The sequence below is a fragment of the Amblyraja radiata genome, chromosome 1 (assembly GCF_010909765.2).
Source record: "Amblyraja radiata isolate CabotCenter1 chromosome 1, sAmbRad1.1.pri, whole genome shotgun sequence".
Classification (NCBI taxonomy): Eukaryota; Metazoa; Chordata; class Chondrichthyes; order Rajiformes; family Rajidae; genus Amblyraja; species Amblyraja radiata.
In genome coordinates, this window is record NC_045956.1 from 56,116,360 (window position 1) to 56,135,750 (window position 19,391).

Here is a 19,391-nt window from a genome sequence, read left to right on the forward strand (position 1 = left end):
ATTATGCTGGTGGCCTGGCTGAGGCAGCATTATGTGTAAATTGAGTCAATGGAAGGAATGGAAGGAATACAAGGGACTACGGATGCAGGTTTACAAATAAAGACACAAAGTACTGGAGTAACTCAGCGGGTCATCAGCATTTCTGGAAAACATGGATAGTTGACGTTTAAGATCGGTCTCGACCCGAAATGTCACCTGATCATGTTCTCCGGAGATGCTGCCTGAACCGTTAAGTTACCCCAGCAGTTTGTGTCTTTTTCAGCACTGAAGAAGTTTTGAGGCATCTAGATATGGGGGAAATTCTTATCAATATGCTTCAATCTCAAGTGTTATTTCGCCCTGAAACAACGAGAAGAAAAGTGAACCGTAGAAAGACATTTTAAAGATTTAATTTACCAATTTGGATACAAATGCAATCAGCTCAGGCAGTTGTGTTTTTCTGGCATTCGGAAGATTATAGAGACAGAAAGCTTATTTCTACCATCACACAAACATGAGCAATGACAATGTTCTTTTAACTGGTACTAATAGGAACTATGCCATTCATCAGCTGTGAAGTGTATAAAATCTTACAAAATTGGATGTGAATACTGGCAACCAACAGAACAAGAATGAAGGAAGGATCAATTTGTCAGGGATTCCCCCTTGATGGAGTCAGAAGCACTGACGATAAATGTAGCAAGTGGACAGTGGATGAAGCAAACAATCGAGGGGGATCCAAGGATCTCATGGGTTTCTTGTGCCAGGCTGTTCAAGATGGGACCTGACTAGTGCTGGGACCGTGCCTCAGTCAAACTCCAAATAATCCTCAATCCAACTATTCAGAAATCCGAACCATTTCACATCTGATTCGTCAGATAATGGAACCAAGAGCAAAAAAACAGTGCAGGAGTCTGTAAACCATGACCTTCAAGGATCACGAACAGCTTCTTCCCAACAACCGCCAGGCTCTTGAACACTACAAAACATATTTGTAGGTTAATTGAGCTCTGTAAATTGCCCCTCGTGTGTAGGGAATAGATGAGAATGATGTGGACGAGGAGATTGAAGTATTCTGTGGCCAAGATTGCGGCTGATACAGAAATAGGTGGAAATGCAGGTAGCGTAGAAAAAGCAGGGACTCTGCAGAAGGACTTGGGCAGGTTGGGAGAGTAGGCAGAAAAGTGGCAGATGGAATATAGAGTAGCAATGTGTGGAGTCATGCATTTTGGGAGAAGGAATAAAGGTGGAGACTATTTTCTAAATGGGAGGAGAATCCAGAAATTGGAGGTGCAAAGGGACTTGGGAATGCTGGTGCAGGATTCCCAAAAAGTAAATCTGCAAGTTGAATCAGTAGTAAAGAAAGCAAACTCAATGCTAGCATTTATTTCAAGATGGTTTGCATACAAAAACAGGGATGTAATGCTGAGGCTCTTTCAGGTGCTGTTAAGGCCTCATTTGAAATATTGTGAGCAATTTTTGGTACCATATCTGAGGAAGGATGTGCTGGCTCTGGGGAGGGTCCAGAGGAGGTTTACAAAAATGATCCCAGGAATGAGTAGGTTAACCTATGATGAGCATTTGACAGCACTGGGCCTATACTCGCTGGAGTTTAGAAGAATGAGGGGAGACCTCATTGAAACATACAGAATAGTGAAAGGCTTGGATAGAGTGGATGTGGAGAGGATGTTTCCACCAGTGGGAAGGTCTAAGACTAGAGGTCATAACTTCAAAATTAAAGGACGTTCTTTTAGGAAGGAGATGAGGAGAAATTAATTTTGTCAGAGAGTGGTGAATCTGTGGAACTCTTTCCCACAAAAGGCTGTCAAGGCCAAATCAGTGGATATTTTTAAGGGAGAGCTAGATAGATTTTTGATTGGTACGGGTGTCAGAGGTTATGGGGAGAAGGCAGGAGAAAGGGGTTAGGAGGGAGAAAAAGATTGAATGGTGGAGTAGACTTGATGGGCTGAATGGCTTAATCCTACTACCACTTATGACCTTATTATATTAGAAAGTGGGATAACATAAAACTAGTGTGAATGGGCGATCGATGGTCAGCATGAACTTGTTGGGCTGAAGGGCCTATTTTGATGCTGTATCTGTAAAACTAACTGAACAGTGAACTATGGGCTGTCTTTGGTTGCACTAAGGATCGTTGGGCCTTTTTGCACGTATTGGGGTTATTAATTTATGACCTAGTTTTTGTTTATTATGTTATCTATGAGTATTGTGTTTACAGGTTTGTTATGCTGCTGCAAGTAAGAGTGTAATTATTCCATTGTTGGTACATATGACAATTAAACACTCTTTATTCTTTTAGAATTTAATTATACTTTTTAAATATATAATTATTCCACTGTTAATACATAGAGTCATAGAGTGATACAGTGTGGAAACAGGCCCTTTGTCCCAACTTGCCCACACCGGCCATCATGTTCCATCTACAATAGTCCCACCTGCCAGCATTTGGTCCATATGTCTCCAAACCTGTCCAATCCATGTACCTGTCTAATCGACCATCTAACTGCTTCTTAAATGTTGGGATAGTCCCTGCCTCAAATACCTCCTCTGGCATCTCCTTCCATACACCCACCATCCTTTGGGTGAAATAAGTTGCCCCTCAGATTCCTATTAAATATTTTCCTCTTCATCTTAAACCTATGTCCTCGATTCACCTACTCTGGGCAAGAGACAAATGTAGAAAATTGTGAGGTTATCCACTTTGGTGTCAAGAACAAGGAGGCAGATTATTGCCTCAATGGTGTCAGATTAGGAAAAAGTGAAGAAAGCTAATGGCCTTCATAACGAGAAGATTTGAGTACAGGAGTAAAGAGGTCCTTCTGCAGTTGTACAGGGCCCTGGGAAGAAGGGTGTCGACCCGAAATGTCGCCTATTTTCTTCGCTCCATAGATGCTGCCTCACCCGCTGAGTTTCTCCAGCATTTTTGTCTATCTTCAAGTTTCCAGCATCTGCAGTTCCTTCTTAAACACCACATCCGTAGTGTTGTGTCCAGTTTTGGTCTCCTCATTTGAGGACGGACATCCTTGCTATTGAGGCATTGTAGCGTAGGTTCACGAGGTTAATCCTCAGGATGGCGGGACTGTCATATGAGGAACGATTGGAAAGACTGGGCTCGTATTCACTGGAATTTAGAAGGATGAGAGGGTATCTTATAGAAACTAGGTGCAAGAAAATTATTCCCAATGATGGGGGAGTGCAGAACAAGGGGCCACAGCCTAAGAGTAAAGGGCAGGCCATTTAAAACTGAAATGAGCAAAAAACGTTTTCACCCAGAGAGTTGTGAATTTGTGGAATTCTCTGCCACAGAAGGCAGTGGAGGCCAATTCACTGGATGAATTTAAAAGAGAGTTAGATAGAGGTCTAGGGGCTAGCTGAATCAAGGGATATGGGAGAAGGCAGGCACGGGTTACTGATTGTGGATGATCAGCCATGATCACAATGAATAGCGGTGCAGGCTCGAAGGGCCACATTTTCTATTATTTCCACCTATTTTATATGTTTCTATCTACATTTGACAATTATACACTTTTTACTCTCTCTTTACTGACATCTGTGGGTAAAGCCGCTCCAATGTGTTCTTACCTGCTGTGTCTTTGAGCCCCAGCTGTCCACGGTCATTTCTCCCCCATGCGTAGACTGCACCCGATAGAGAGAGGGCAAAGCTGTGACTTTCCCCTGCAGTTATCTGGGCCACTGGGATCCCACGCAGACATCTCACACTATGTGGACTGGGCTGCTTCTTCAAGCTTGTTTTAATTCCCAGCTGCCCGTAAATGTTCTGTCCCCAGGAATAGACTGTACAATCTAAAGTGATCGAACAAAGCTTTCATTTAGAAATTCCAACAACAGACGCGATAAAGAACACTTGGTTAAATACTTGATTGTACAACGAGATTGACGTTACCTTGAGAAAGAGCCAGGGAGTGGGAATGGCCACATCGAACCTGCACAATAGGACCTTCAAGTTGAGTCACCTTCCTGCAGGTAAATGACAAATATTTTTCCAAATCTCCGATAAGGTGCGGTGCATGTGCATGATAGCGTCAATCACTTAAGGGTGATGGAAGAATTACTCGTCATTGTACACCTGAAGATCACCAAAGCTGAGGTTTGAGGGAACAAGATAAAGGGGGGTCCACGTGCACCTCCTCAAAAATCATCTCCTGCATCACGTGTTCCCGATGTGGCCTCATGCCCATCAGCGGGACCAAGCGTACACTCAGCAACTGTTTCGCTAAACACTTGCGCTCAGTCCGCCAAGGCCTACTGGCTCTATCAGCCGTTAACCATTTTAACTCCCCTTCCCATTCCCGTCCTGATCTTTCTGGGCCTCCTCCATTGCCAGGTTGTGGTCACACCCTAACTAGAAGAACAGCACCTCAAATTCTACTTGGGTAGCTTACAATCCAACGATGTGAACACTGGATTCTCCAATTTTAGTAATCGTCTAACAAACCCCCTGCCCCTCCCTTTTCTCCTCCACACCCACTTCTTTCTACCCACTACTCCCCCGTGTCCCACCTGCACTTGCACCTATTTCTCTCCCTTCTCCCTTCCAACAACATTCTCCACAATTTGCAAATCTTCAACCAGTCTATCTCACACCTTCTGCTTTAATCTCTGGCCTTTGTTCCAAACATCTGCTTATCGATCGACCGACTTCCACACCCCCCCCTCCCCCCCCGCCCCACCTGCATCCATCTATTACCTGCCACGTTTTGTCCTAACTCCCCACTCTCTCAGCTTCCTTTACCCCCTCTATAATCAATCTGAAGAAGGCTTCCGACCTGAATCATCACCTATTTAGCATGTTGTTTAATTCTATTATTCTATTATGTAATTATACAAGTACTTAGAACATGGATTCCTAAACGTTTTCATCCCGTTTACCCCTGGCAACTTTAATAGCACATAACAATGTTATTTCACTTATTTATGAACCACTAATGATGAACAGATACCGGTATACCAGAACCGAACTAAACACAGTCAGTCAATGAGAAAAAATATGTACAAATCCAGAATCAACAAATTTACGCCCTGGGTCGGCGAAAATTACCCCAAGTTGGGAATCCTTGACATAGAATATCTAAAATGCTGTGGAAATAGGTCATTCCTGGATAAAAGATGGCTTTTTTTTTTTTTACTCATGTCAGTAAGTCTATTTCACCATAATTCGGGAAATACACATCGAAAGTCACTTGATATGGTAAAATCGTATTGTAATGAATGACATCAAAACCTATTTTCAACAGGATGGAAATACCAAATACTCGAGGAAGGAGCTTTAAGGTGAGAGGAGAGAAGTTTAAAGGAGATGTGCAGGGTAAGTTTTTTTTTAAAATAGGCCAGTGAATGTTGGTGTGGTGGTTGAGGCAGATGTGGAGGTGGCATTTAAGAGTCTGTTAAGTAGGCATATGGATATGCAGGGCATGGAGGGGTATGGATTATGTGCTAGGTTGGTCCTGCAATTATGTTTGGCATAGAAGGGCCCGTCCCTGTGCTGTTCAATGTTCTAAATGGTCATAAATCTGATAAGAAAGAACAATTATTAAAAGTGGAGCGCAATGAAACTAGTTCTGCTATTCACAGGGAATTGCGTGTATGTACACATACATACATATCTACGCTCGTCAGAGTCTTCATAGGTTCATAAGTTATAAAAGCAGCATTAGGCCATTCAGCCCATCAAGTCTACTCCGCCATTCAATCATGGCTGATCTATCTTTCCCTCTCAACCCCATTCTCTGGCCTTCTCCCCATAACACTTAACACCCGTACTAATCAGCTTTGAGTTTAATAATATTATGGCGAGGAGGTGTATGTCATATGCTCATAACCTGGTGACGGCGTGTATAATCTAGGAGATATTTAGTTGGGGCAATATGACAACACACATCAGGCATCTAGCCATCTAGTGTTTGGTTAGCAGTGAGCATGTGACATTCACGTTGCCTTTCGGACTAGACTCAATACCTTGGTTGAGAAACAAAGTCCTGGCACTCCCCTCTGCCCAGCTGGCCATCATTTCCAGCTCCCCAGGCAAAGACAGATCCATCTTCACAAAGAGCCAGTGTATGGCGCCATCCGCAGGCCACCTGGACAACTGTCCGTGTATTTAGAGCCTCGACTTGCCCTGTAAAATAAACGGCAGAGATATATGTCACGTGCATGCATTATTCACAATGAAAATTACAGTGGCCATAGAACAAATAACCAAATAAATCAAACTGGCACTGTGAGGCTGTGCCACTGTTGTTGGTGACTCCAGAGACTTAACTAATTCCATATTACTTGCTTTCATTGCCCCAACGATAGGCCGATCCACTGAAAGACGAGGCATAAGAGACTGAAGGTCTCGACCCAAAATGTCATCCATTCCTTCTATCCAGAGATGCTGCCTGTCCTGCTGAGTTACTCCAGCATTTTGTGTCTATCTTAGGCACAAGAGACTGTCGTGCTGGGATCTGGATCAACAAGCAATCTGAAATTATTCCTAATTCCACCCGAAATGTCGACCAATCCTTTCCACCCACTGATGCTGCTTGACCCACTCAGTTCCTCAAGCAGATTGTCAATCCACTAAAAGAGTTGATTTATTTTGTGTTAATTTCAATTATAAACTTTATTCAGAATAAAAAATATATACTTATTGGTATGTTGCTTATTGGTTACAATCTGAGGAGTATGATGATGCTACTGATTATGATATGCCAATGTACCAGCTAGCAACTAATCTTCTCCATAAAGGCTTGGTCCATTGCTAGAAATTGTAATTTATTTACCTATCTGTTACGGGCTTACAGCATACAACAATATTAAAGTTCTGATCTTGACAATATCACATTTTTGAATTTTCAAGGCAGTCTGGGTGTTTATTACTATTTCCGTCACAACGGTCAATTTTGTATTTGACTACAATTAGGTAATTACCTAATTATATGCTTTAATTTCAGATCATCCAAGTTTTATATTTGTTTCATAATGCTTCAATCTACAATAACTGAAAATGTCATTCAGTTCTCTTAATTTTTAAGAAAGTTATGGGCTTTTCACTGTCCTCGATCACAGCTTTTGTGTTAAGTCAATGCAAAAGCAATAGGGAACAAGATGCTAATTTCCGAGTATGAAAATGGCCATAACTTTTTTAATACTGAAGATTTGAAAGTGAATTAGGTGTCAAATTAAACTTCTTTTTATGCTTTATCTGATGGGATCAATTGCAGACTTGATTTTTAAAATCTCAAAATGTTGTAACATTGCTATAACATATATCTCGGTACAGTGAAATGTTTTGTTTTGCATACAACTCGGTAAAATCATACAGCAGTATTACTGTGTGCTATAGTATTAATATATATATTTTTTTAAATTATATTTTTTCTAAATACACAGGCGTCACCACGTTCTGGCACCAACAAAGTTACAAGAGTTCACTGAACAGTCCCATCTACTGCCTGCCGCCGTCCGTTGCAGCAGCTCCCTCCCGGCGGGTCCTGCCTTCGTTCTCGGCAGCCCCTTCACACTAGATCTGCCCATCATTCTCGGCGGCTCCCCCGCCAAGTAACACTCGATGGCCTTGCCCCCTCCACTACGGCCCTGCTCCCTCCTCGCTATCGGTGGTGTACATAGGGCCCATTTATGCTCTCGACGGTCCCTGGCTCTCCGCGGGTCCCCGCGATGCCGGTGGCTCAGGGCCGAGTTCAGAGTCCATGGAGTGCGAGATGGGCCTGCCGGGCGGGTCCTCCATCCTTGGTGAGTGAGTCCTGGGTTCACAGCGGGCAAGGGCTTGAGGCCTGCTGGAGGGTTTGGCCCTGCTCGCTGGGATACCACTGGCGCACAGGTTGGTCCTCCCATAAGCTAGTAATGTAGTCCTGATCTTACAACCTACTTGATTGCCGACATTGGACTTTTTCTCTGGAACTGTAATGCTACGATGCTGAAGACTATATTCTGCACTCTTATGACTTTCTGTTCTTTCTTCCTGTTGTGTTTGGCTTGATTGCATTCACGTGTAATTATCTGATTTGTTTGGATAGTACGCAAAATAAAACCTTTCGCTGTATCTCGGTAAATAGGGCAATAATAAGCAAATATCAATATTAAATAATATTTGTGAGGCTGCTGTTGGCAGTAAGACCCTTCTGTTGAAGAGTACATAATATGAATCAAAGTCAAAGCACATGGTTCAGTTTCCAGTGCAATGGATTGGAGTCTGGTGTGAAAGGATCAACACTGCCTGAATGGAAGGTTTTGCTATCAAGGAGAAGGCATAACTGAGAACATGCAGTTCAACACTGGGATCAGCTCAAACTAACAAGTAGCTGAATGCAAGTAGTTCAAAAATGAACTGCAGATGCTGGAATATCGAAGGTACACAAAATTGCTGGGGAAACTCAGCGGGTGCAGCAGCATCTATGGAGCGAAGGAAATAGGCGACGTTTCGGGCCGAAACCCTTCTTCAGACTGATGGGGGGTGGGGTGAAGGAAGGAAAAGGGGAGGAGGAGGAGCCCGAGGGCGGGCGGATGGGAGGGTGGGAGGAGACAGCTAGAGGGTTAAGGAAGGGGAGGAGACCCCTACCTATAGTATATTTTGCTAGCCCTTGCTGTCTCCTCCCCTTCCTTAACCCTCTAGCTGTCTCCTCCCACCCTCCCATCCGCCCGCCCTCGGGCTACTCCTCCTCCTCCCCTTTTCCTTCCTTCTCCCCCACCCCCCATCAGTCTGAAGAAGGGTTTCGGCCCGAAACGTCGCCTATTTCCTTCACTCCATAGATGCTGCTGCACCCGCTGAGTTTCCCCAGCAATTTTGTGTACCGCTGAATGCAAGTAGTTTAGTTTAGTTTAAAGATACAGTATAGAAACAGGCCCTTCTGCCCACCAAATCCATGTTGACCATTGATTACCCTTTCACACTAGTTGCATGTTATTCCACTTTCTCATCCACGCCCCAGACACTCTGTAACATTTATAGATGCCAATTAACCTAGATCCCACACATCTTTGGGATGAGGGTGGAAACTGCAACACCCAGAGGAAACACACACTGTTACAGGGAGAAAATTTAAACTCCACACAGACAGCACTAGAGGTGAGGATCAAACCTGGGTCACCGGCGCTGTGAGGCAGCAGCTCTACCGCTGCACCACTGTGCCGTCCTGTTGAGTTGAGTGAGCACAAAAATGTGTGGGAATACAGGGCCAAACATAAAAGTGTTGGAGGAAGTCGGTGGTCCATTTCCCACCACAGATGCTGCCGAACCCACTGAGTTTCTCCAGTACTTTGTTTTTCTCAAGAAATAATTAGATACCTCAATTGACGCAGTCTTGAAAAAACTGCCAATATAATCAAAGACTGATCCCACCCTGCTCTTTTCTTCTCGCTGCTCCAGTTGGACAGAGGGTACAGAAGCTTGAAAGCACGCACCATCACACCCAGGAGCAGCTTCTTCCCCGCTGTTATCAGGCTTCTGAACGGTCCTTCCATAAACTAGGGTACTGTCCGATTCACCTCTTCCCCCTTGTTGGCAATGGGCTTTGTCTATGGAACTGATGTGTTACTATGCGAAGAACTATATTCTGCACTCTGTATCTTTCCCTTTACTCTACCTATTTTACTTATGTTTGTCTTGATTGTATTTGTGTATAGTATTATCTGATTTAATTGAATAACATTTAAAATTTCACTGTACTTCGGTACACTTGGCAATAATAAATCTAAATGGAAATAAGGCAATAAAATCTGGACACACAAGAGGCTGCAGATGGTGGAAATAAAATGCTCAGTTTACTTAAGAAACTCAGCGGGTCAGGCAGCATCTGTGGAGGGAATTGGACAGACGACTTTCCGTTAACTTACCTTTCTTCAGACAGGTAGTTATTTGTATTAGCCAGCATCTGCAGTTATTTGTTTCTATCTCTGTTACTGAACGTGTTCTTTAAAAAACTCAAAGCGCTGGAGTAACAGAGAGGGTCAGGCAGAATCTCTGGAGAACACGGATAGGTAACGTTTGGGGTCGGGACCCTTCTTCAAACCGAAGGGTCTCGACCCGAATTGTCTCCAGTGCTGCTGCTGCTGCTGCCTGACCGCTGAGTTACTCCAGCGCTTTGTGTATTTTTTGGTAAAACAGCAGCTGCAGTTCCTTGTATTCTCCAAGGACTGATACACGCTGGAAATCGAAACTGTTCTACAAATAAACAACCTGCTGGAGAGCAAAAACGGGAAACGAAACTGTTATTTTTCCACTGCGTCGTTCGGGTTGGACAGAGAGGAAAGGGGCGGTCTGTGCAGTTAAAGTGAACGAACCGTATTTAATTATCAATATGCAGTACTTTATGTTGCATTAAATTGTCATGGATTTCTACCTGGAGCTTGGAATTTTACATATATATTTACATATATAATTATATATCATTGGAATATATTCAATAGTGTTTATATATATATTAAATTGCAAGTGGAATTCTGTAATAAAAACAAAAAACGCTGTTAAAACAACCCGAGACAGCATCTGTAGATGAAGAACAGAAAATCTAATATAGGAGTCTCCTCTGAACTGCGGGAAAGGAGAGTAAAACAGCAAAGACACAGCGACTGCATTTGCTGGAATCTTGAGCAAAGAGCAAAGTGCGTTTGAACCGCGACTTTTTGGTTGATCGATTGATTTAGCATGGAAGAACCACTGAGTGCCACATCCCGTTCACACTACAGTTCCATGTTATTCCACCTTCGCATCCACTCCCTACACACTGGGGACAGTTTACAGAGACAATTCACCTACAAACTCTCCGTCTGAAGAAGGGTCCCGACCTGAAAGGTGCGTGGGTTTAACTGAGAAAAAGTATCTTGGTCCAAACAGAATTAGGTCCAAGACTGAAGACACAAGGAACTGCAGATGCTGGAATCTTGATCAAAACATAAAAAAGTGCTGGAGGAACTCAGCGGACCAGGCAGCATCTGTGGAGGGAGATGGACACAGACAACGTTTCACGTCTGGACCCTTCTTCAGACTTGAGATGTTAGTAAGCTCCCCCACCCCCTCACCTGTATCCACCTGTCGCCGCCAGACTTTGTCTCACCGCCCCTTCCCTCTTCCAGCTTTCTCTCCCCCACGACAATAAGCCTGACCCGAAACATCCTCCACAGATGCTGCCTGACCCATCCAGTCACTCCAGCGGCTTTGGAGAGTTCAATCTGAGCATCTGTTGGATCTGAAATCATTGAAACTCCACGAAGATGCCAAATCTCTCGCCTCGCTCTCCCACTGTGAATGAGGATCAGTGGCAATGCTTACCCAAGGCACACTTGTCCGCTTTCCTCCCGAGCTGCCGGCTATCGTTCTCTCCGCAAGTGTACACCGTGCCGTCTGTGTGAAGCAACACGCAGTGTCCGGCCCCGCACGAAACTTCCTTCACCGGTCGGTCCCGTAGACATTCCAGCTCGGTGGGTTCAGAGATGTCTCGGTTATCCCCGCTGCCCAGCAGCGCTTCCCGAACAGACGCTCCCTCGCCCCAGCACAGCATCCTCGCCTCTAGTCCCTGCTCACTCTCACTCCGTCTCTGGGAAACGCACCAGTGTCATGACCAGAAGTATCGGATCTTGCCCCTCCCATCGCCCCACCTCTCCGCCTTGCTAGTGCCTCCCTCCGTGCCCACTGTCACCAATCACCAACTGCGCGTCTGCTAATTCCACCCATCCCTCCCCCTGCTCCTTCTGCTCATCAACTCTCTCACTCTTTTTTTTAAATAAACTCGTCCTGCACGTCTCCTTTAAATATCCTCCCTCTCAGCTGAAGTATTTGACATTTCCACTCTGGGAAAAGGACTCAGACAACCTACTCTACCTTTTACTATTAGTTTAGAGATACTGCATGGAAAGAGATACTGCATGACCAACAATCACCCCGTACACTAGTTCTATCCGACACAGTAGGGACAATTTACAGAACCCAATTAACCTACAAACCTGCACGTCTTTGGGATGTGGGTGAAAGGTGTCAACCACCATGGGGTCACGGGGACCACGTGCAAACTATGTACAGACAACACCCGTAGTCAGGACCGAACCCGCGTCTCTGGCGCTGTTAAGCAGCAACAGTTTGTCCAGACTCTTCTTACACTCTAATTCAGGTGAACCTCTTTTAGTTTAGTTTAGAGATGCAGTGTGGAAACAGGCCCTTCAGCCCATCGAGTCCGCACTGTGAGGCAGCAACTGTACTGCTGCGCCAGCCAATAGTCCAGTAGGGGAACTGCAGACTCTGTCATAGATGCGACGGGAGTTGCCTGTGGGGGTGGATGGATAGTTGTTGAGCTGGTGTGTTCTTTCTGCTCCTTGTGCAATGGAGTCTGCTCTGGGATGGGTGATCCACCTGAACCAAACCTGTGCTGTACCTGGCAGGAAAATCTCAGACAGCCTGGCGCTGCTGAGAGATACCATTGCCTACGTGCAGGACAGACGGGTGGATGCCTGCCTAGTCAGCTTGGACCAGGAGAAGGCCTTCGACAGGATATCGCACACGTACATGAGGGACGTGCTCTCCAACATGGGCTTCTGGGATGGAATCAGAAATTGGATCCAACTGTTCTACACCAATATCTGTAGTGAAGTCCAAATCAATGGGTGGGAATCAGACAGCTTCCCCGTCAGGTCTGGAGTCAGGCAGGGTTGTCCTGTCTCCCTGTCTTGTTCATCTGTTGTATTGAACCTTTTGCGGAGTCCATCAGGAAGGACGTGAGCATAAGAGGAGTGACATTGCCAGGCAGTGGGGGCACTCAGGTCAAAACCTCCCTGTACATGGACGATGTCACCGTCTTCTGCTTGGATCCAGGGTCGGTCCGCAGATTGATTAGCATCTGCGACCAGTTTGAGTCGGCCTCGGGAGCCAGGATGAACCACAGGAAGAGCGAGGCCATGCTCTTTGGCAATTGGCCCGACCGATCTTCCGTCCCCTTCACCATCAAGCCTGACCTTGAGGATACTGAGGATCTGGTTCAGGGGAGACTGAGGTGTGTGACAAGAATTGGCTGGAGCGGATAGCCAAGGTGGGGTAGAAACTGGAGCTGTGGAAGCAGCACTCCCTCTATAACGGGAAAAAAATGGTCATCGGGTGTGAGGTGCTCTCAAGGCTGCTGTACTTGGCACAAGTGTGGCCTGTCCCTCCCTCCATGCCACAGGGATTACCCGGGCCGTCCTCCAGTTCATCTGGGGGGTCGAGGATTGACCGGGTGCAACGGGCCACAATTCACAAGTCGGCAGACAACGGGGGTAAAAGCGTGCCCAACATCGCCCTCACCCTGATGGCCACCTTCGTGTTTGGGTGCATCAGGCAGAGCGTAGAGCCAAGGCACGTGGGCACCAAGTGTCACTACCTGCTGAGGTTCTACCCGTCCCCGGTGTCGGGAAGGATGGGCCTGGCGCAGATGCCACGCAATGTTACAGCCAGCTGGACATTGCCGCCTCATCTGTCATTCGTGGAAAGGTTCTTCTGCACCTTTGACAACAAGTCCATTCGGCAGTGGTTAGAATGGAACATCCTGCAGGCACTGCAGAGAAATGACTCCATGGATCCTGTGGTGTGGTTCCCAGAGCAGACTGCCCAGCTTGTATGGCGAAATGCCTCATCGCCAGAACTCACCAACAAGCACCAAGACCTGGCTTGGCTGGCAGTGAGGGGAGCCCTCCCAGTCAGATCCTTCCTGCACTGTCGGAACCTCACTAGCAGCGCACGCTGCCCTCAGTTGCCCACCTCTTTGCAGAGTGTGGATTTGTAAAGAAAGTCTGGAGAGGTTTGCAAGGGTCCCTGTCACTATTTATTCCAAACAGCTCTGTCATAGAGGACTCTTTGATTTACGGACTGTTCCCAGGGACGCATTCAGAGACCGACGTCGAGTGCTGCTGGAAGGTCATCAACTCGGTGAAAGACGCTCTTTGGTCTGCCCGAGCTTTGTTGACCTCCCAACGGAGCGAGATGTCCGTCGGGGAATGTTGCCTACTGGCCCGCTGCAGACTGCAAGAGTCATCATCATCGGTGGTCACTCAAAACGAGTATAACTGTCCTCTCCTCTCCATAGGGTCTGCAGATGTCTGTAGAGGCCAACCCGCGATCCACACACCTTGGTGCAACGTGGGCAGTGAAGACAGGCGATGGTTGGTAATCGTCGAGCCCCCTTCTCTCTCTCCTTATGGTGCTGTCGCTTTGTCTCTGCGACACGGTGTAGTTCCATTTCATGATGTGTAGCTCCTTCCTACACGGATTTCCTCCAGGAGCACCTGTCCAGTGCAATGTGCTCCCAGTTGCTCGATGTGATGTGGAATTTCTTCAGACTGTACTTGATGTTGTCCTTGAAGCATTTCTTTGGCCCGCCGGGCGCTCGCCGACCTTCCTTCAATTGAGAGTACAGGATTTGTTTAGGGAGACGGGTGTTGGACAGGCGGATGACATGGCCAGTCCATCGAAGTTGGTGCCGCTTATGGTGGTGGTGATTTGGTCATGTTGGCTTCCTCCAAAACGCTGATGTTGGTGCATTTGTCCTCCCAGCTGATCCTCAGAATCTTTCATAAGGATCTTTGATGGCATTGTTCCAGGGCTCTCAGATGCCTGCTGTAGGTGGTCCATGACTCGGCTCCATACAACAGGGTGGAGAGGACAACGGCTCTGTAGACCAGCAGTTTTGTTTGAGCCTTTAGGTCTCGGTCTTCAAAGACTCTTTTCCTGAGTCTGGCGTAGGCCCCGCTGGCACAACTCAGGCGATGGTTGACCTCAGAGTCGATATCAACTTTTGAGGAAAGAATGCTGCCAAGGTAAGGGAAGTGGTCAACGTTTTCAAGAGTGGTGTCGTCCACTTTTATAGTGGGCTGGGTAGATGGCTGGTTGGATGGAGGTTGATGTAGGACCTGGGTCTTCTTGATATTTAAGGCTAGGCCCATGGCTCTGTATGTCTTGGCAAAGGCATTCAGGATGCCCTGTAGTTCTTCTGCAGTGTGTGTTGAAATGGTGCAGTTGTCCGCGTACTGAAGCTCCATGATGGTGGTGTTACTGACTTTGTGCTTGGCCTTCAACCTATTAAAGTTGAAGAGCCCACCGTCAGTTCTGTAGAGGATCGGGGTCCCCTGTGGCAGCTCTTCACCTATGAGATGAAGTATGGCAGCAATGAAGATGACAAACAGGGTGGGTGTGATGATGCATCCCTGTTTGACCTCCGTTTCCACAGTGAATGGCTCAGACTCAGAGCCGCAGTTGCTGAGCATTGTAACCGACATCATCAATGTAGAATGGCATACGTGCTCATCATATGTGCTGAGGAACGCACTGAAGCTTGGTGCAGCCAACGCCTAGCCTCTGTGGGGGAGGACTACAGTCTAGGGTCCTTCTGCTGCTGGACATGGGGGGCAGGGTGTGGTGGAGACGCCCCTCAAAAATAAGGGAAGGGATTCCACGCCAGTGGGCCACATGAATGGCTAGGGTGGGGGATAAATTTGTGTAAACAGTATTGAATGTAGGTATGGCCTCCGAGAATGTCGGATGGGGTTTTTGTAAGGATCATATATTGTATATATTTATTTCTTGAACAAAGTATATTTTGAAATTAAAAAAAAATGTATCTGGTGGGTGCTCATGTGGCAACCACTAGGATATGTGGTTAAATGGTGACGTGGAACAGAAAGATAATCAGTGTGAAAATGGCCAGATCTTTGGCATTCAAACTTGCCTCTCCAATGTGTTGTGTGGTATTATGTGTGCATGTGTGGGTAATCTATCTGTGAGTGAGTGGGGATTGTAGACCTTTCAGTTATCTGGGCCATCGCCTTTGTTTTTCGGTGCACGCCATGTGCCATTAGATATTCCACTATCTTCTCTCGTCTCTTATTCCTATTCCATTCATTGTGATATCTTAGTTCCATTAATTCGCCTGACTCTGAATTCTGTTCAAAGATCAAGTCAGACATAAATGATATTGAGAATTATCCCATCAATGACTTGACCGGCTTGGAAATTTTGCCATTTCCTTGGCACGGTGGCACAGCAGCAGAATTGCTGCCGTGCAGCGCCAGAGACAATTTATGGACTTAGGGAAGCTTAAAGCACTGCAAAATTTGGCTTTTGTTAGCTCGTGGATATTTAAGGAAGTGCAGTCTTGCTGTTATTATTATATGTATAATTGATGTTTTTGTGTGTGAGCTTGTGAAGCCGCTGCAAGCAAGATTTTCATTGTACCTCACTGTAATGTGCATAGCACAATAATCAATTTGATATTATCAGATGAATAATCTAGACACTTGTATTAATAGAGCTGCGAATTTAAATCCTGATATACAAGTTTGAGAATATAGTGTTAAGGCATTATAGTGTTACAGTTACAGAGGAAGTGCAGGAAAAAAACTTTAAGTGCTCCACTGATGTAGGTTGGGAGATTGGGACTAAGACATCATTCTCCTGCCTTCTCCCCATAACCTCTGACACCTGCACTCATTTATGTTTTTGTGTGTGTTTGAGTCAATGCCTGTGATGCTGTTTGAGGCATTTTGAGAGATTAGGTTTTGAAATAATTATGATTCTAAAGCTACTGTTTGATAAAGCTTTTTGACGCAAGGAACTGCAGATGCCGGTAAACAAAAAAACCCCAGAAAGTGCTGGAGTAACTCTGCAGGACCAGCAGCATCTCCTGAGGATATGGATACGTGACATTTTAGGTTACGACCCTTCTTCAGACAAAAACATTTGTCCGGTAGTTTCACAAGCAGACCAGGCTTTATGAAAGGTAAAATGACCATCAATGCTGAAAGAAATAAGAAATGAATAGGGTGAGAACGCAGCTCTCTGAGATGTTAAAACTCACCTCTTTTTATATCTGTTGATATATTTAAACATTTGCAAACTATTAAAATGTTATTCATCAGCTTTACCAAGCTTTACTTAATTGAGCTTTAATATTAATTATGAAAGCAGCATAAAAGTTGTTTTATTTCCTATCTGTCAGAATGAAGACAAAAGTACACAGAGCATTATAGTTAGAGGTTACCCAAACTTATCCAAAGTTGTATCATCAAGCACCAGAAATGGACAAGGCAGGTGTTAAAAAACTGGATGGTTCAGAAGGCTTTTGGAACATTGGCCTTCATCAGTCAGGGTATTGAGTATAGAAGTTGTTATGTAATGTTACAGTTGTACAAGATATTACAGTTGCACAGGATGTTGGTGAGGCTGGATTTGGAGCAGTGTTCAGTTTTGGTCACCCTGCTGTGGAAGGATGTTGTAGAGCTGGAAAGAATGCAGATCAGATTTATGAGGAATGTTGCTTCAGAAATGTGGGGCTGAGCTAGACGGAGATGGTGGGGAGGCTAGGACTTTATTCCTTGGAGCACGGGAGGCTAGGGGGGGGGGGGGGGGCGATCTTATAGAGGTGTATAAGATCATGAGGGGAATATAGAGAGTAAATTCACACAGCCCTTTACCCAGAGTGGTTGGAATCAAGAACCAGAAGACATAGATTTAAGGTGAAAGGGAAACATTTCACAGGAACCTGAGGGGTAACTTTTTCACACAGAGGGTGGTGGGTATATGGAAAGAGCTGCCAGAGCAGGTAGTTGAGGCAGGTACTATAACAACATTTGATAAGATAATACATAGATAAGATTGGTTTAGAGGGATATGGGCCAAAAACAGACAGCTGGGACATGTTGGTCGGCATGGTCAAGTTGGGCCAATGGGCCTGTTTCCACATTGTATGACTCTATGATTCTATCTCTAATCAAGCAAAATATTAAATTTCAGTATTTCCTCAGAGTTGACCTGCTCTGTAATTGAGTTTTGTTTCTGATTCCACCCAGTGTGTTTCTCCATTCCTCTCATGCTTTCAGTTTCAGTTTCATTTCATCATTCTTGCTGAACAGCCATAGGATTGGAAATGGAAACCAAGCTGTCACATTGGAGTTGGAGTCATCGGATCAAGCACCACGCCTGCCGTGGGGGGAATGAGTGTACCTGCTGATGCTAGGGGCACTCACTAGTCTCGCTACATGAACATTCGGGTACTATCGTACAACTGTCGTGGCTTGTACAACTGTACAACTGTCGTGGCTTGCGTTTGGGGATTTATCCCCAGAGCGCAGGGGATAAAGCTCGACCGCTCAGTTGTTGACAACCTCCTGGAGAACTGTGACATACTATGTATGCAAGAGACATTCTTAGCGAAGCAGGACTTGGACAAGCTCAATTCTCTCAATGACAACTTTCATGGGGCTGGGGAGTCTACAACTGACCTTGGCATGGGAATAGTCAGAGGTAGGATACCAGGTGGTATGGCTATTCTATGGAACAAGAAGCTTGACTCATCAGTGAATGTGATTCGGCTTGATGGGTAGGGGGCGCTGCAGTGGCAGCAGCCTGTCAGCAGCGCATTAGTTTTTTTCAACTTTTTTAATTTTTTAATTATGATTTAAAGTATGTTTTTGATGTTTCTCGGTGTGTATTGTGTGAGGGGTGGTGTGGGGGGGTAAGGGGGAAACCGTTTTGGCCGCCTGCTCCACAGAGAGGCGACTTTTTCCAGTTCGCCTCCCCCGTGGCCTAACAGCAAGGATCGGGGCGGCCTTTCCCGGAGACGCGCCCGGGGCTTCAGCGGCGGACGCAGCGTGGACTCTCGGCATGGAGCGGGCGAGCCCTCGCTGGGGCTCGCTGGAGGGGAGCGCTCCGTTTCGCTGGCCCGGGGCAGCCGGCAGCCTGAAGCCGCAGCCTGAAGCCGCGGTCTGCACAGCTCCAGCTGGTGCGGCGTCTACAGCCCGGGATCTCACGTGGGGGACCCGGGGGAAGAAGAAGCCATCACGGCCGGCCCGCGGCCAAATTCTACCACGGGTCCGGCATGGACTTACCATCACCCCTGGAGGGGAGCTTCGACCACCGGCCCAGCGGTCTGCGGTGCTTCTGGCTGCGGCGCGGCAGGGACTTTAAATCTTCGACCGCCGGCCTGCGGCCTACACCAGCCTGAAGCCGCGGTTTCCGGTGGGGAAGAGCCGATCCTGGACTTACCTTGCCTTTGACTTTGTCCCTTACCATCTGGACGCCTGCAGCAACGGCTGCGGAGGGTGGAGGTCCCGACCATGGGAGAAAATGGAGGAGGACTGGCCAAGTTCTGTGCCTTCCACCACAGTGATGAATGCTGTGGTGGATGTTCGTGTTATATTTTTATTGTGGTTGTGTGTTCTTTATTATTGTACCGCTGCTGACAACCCAAAATTCCACCGACCCTGGTTGTGTGGCAATAAATTCTATCAATCAATCAATGTTGACTGGTGCATTGCCATACACTTTACTCACAACAACAAGGAATTTGTTATCCTGAATGTATATACACCCTATGAATGCCATCAGGATGAGGATGAATATTTAAATAGACTTGCTT

The 19,391-nt window shown here is 46.1% G+C and overlaps 1 protein-coding gene across 1 annotated transcript in view; it reads right to left on the reverse strand.

Moving 5' to 3' along the window:
- LOC116974094 (probable E3 ubiquitin-protein ligase HERC4) overlaps positions 1–11,549 on the reverse strand; it is a 70,501-nt gene extending 58,952 nt beyond the window's left edge. Inside the window, exons 1-4 of the mRNA XM_033022225.1 lie at positions 11,291–11,549; positions 5,977–6,136; positions 3,905–3,978; positions 3,583–3,804 (exon numbers count right to left, since the gene is read on the reverse strand). Of these exons, the coding sequence (XP_032878116.1) occupies positions 3,583–3,804; positions 3,905–3,978; positions 5,977–6,136; positions 11,291–11,519 (685 nt within the window). The 5' untranslated portion in view covers positions 11,520–11,549. The remainder of the gene's footprint in view (positions 1–3,582; positions 3,805–3,904; positions 3,979–5,976; positions 6,137–11,290) is intronic.
- Between the last annotated feature and the right edge of the window lie 7,842 nt (positions 11,550–19,391).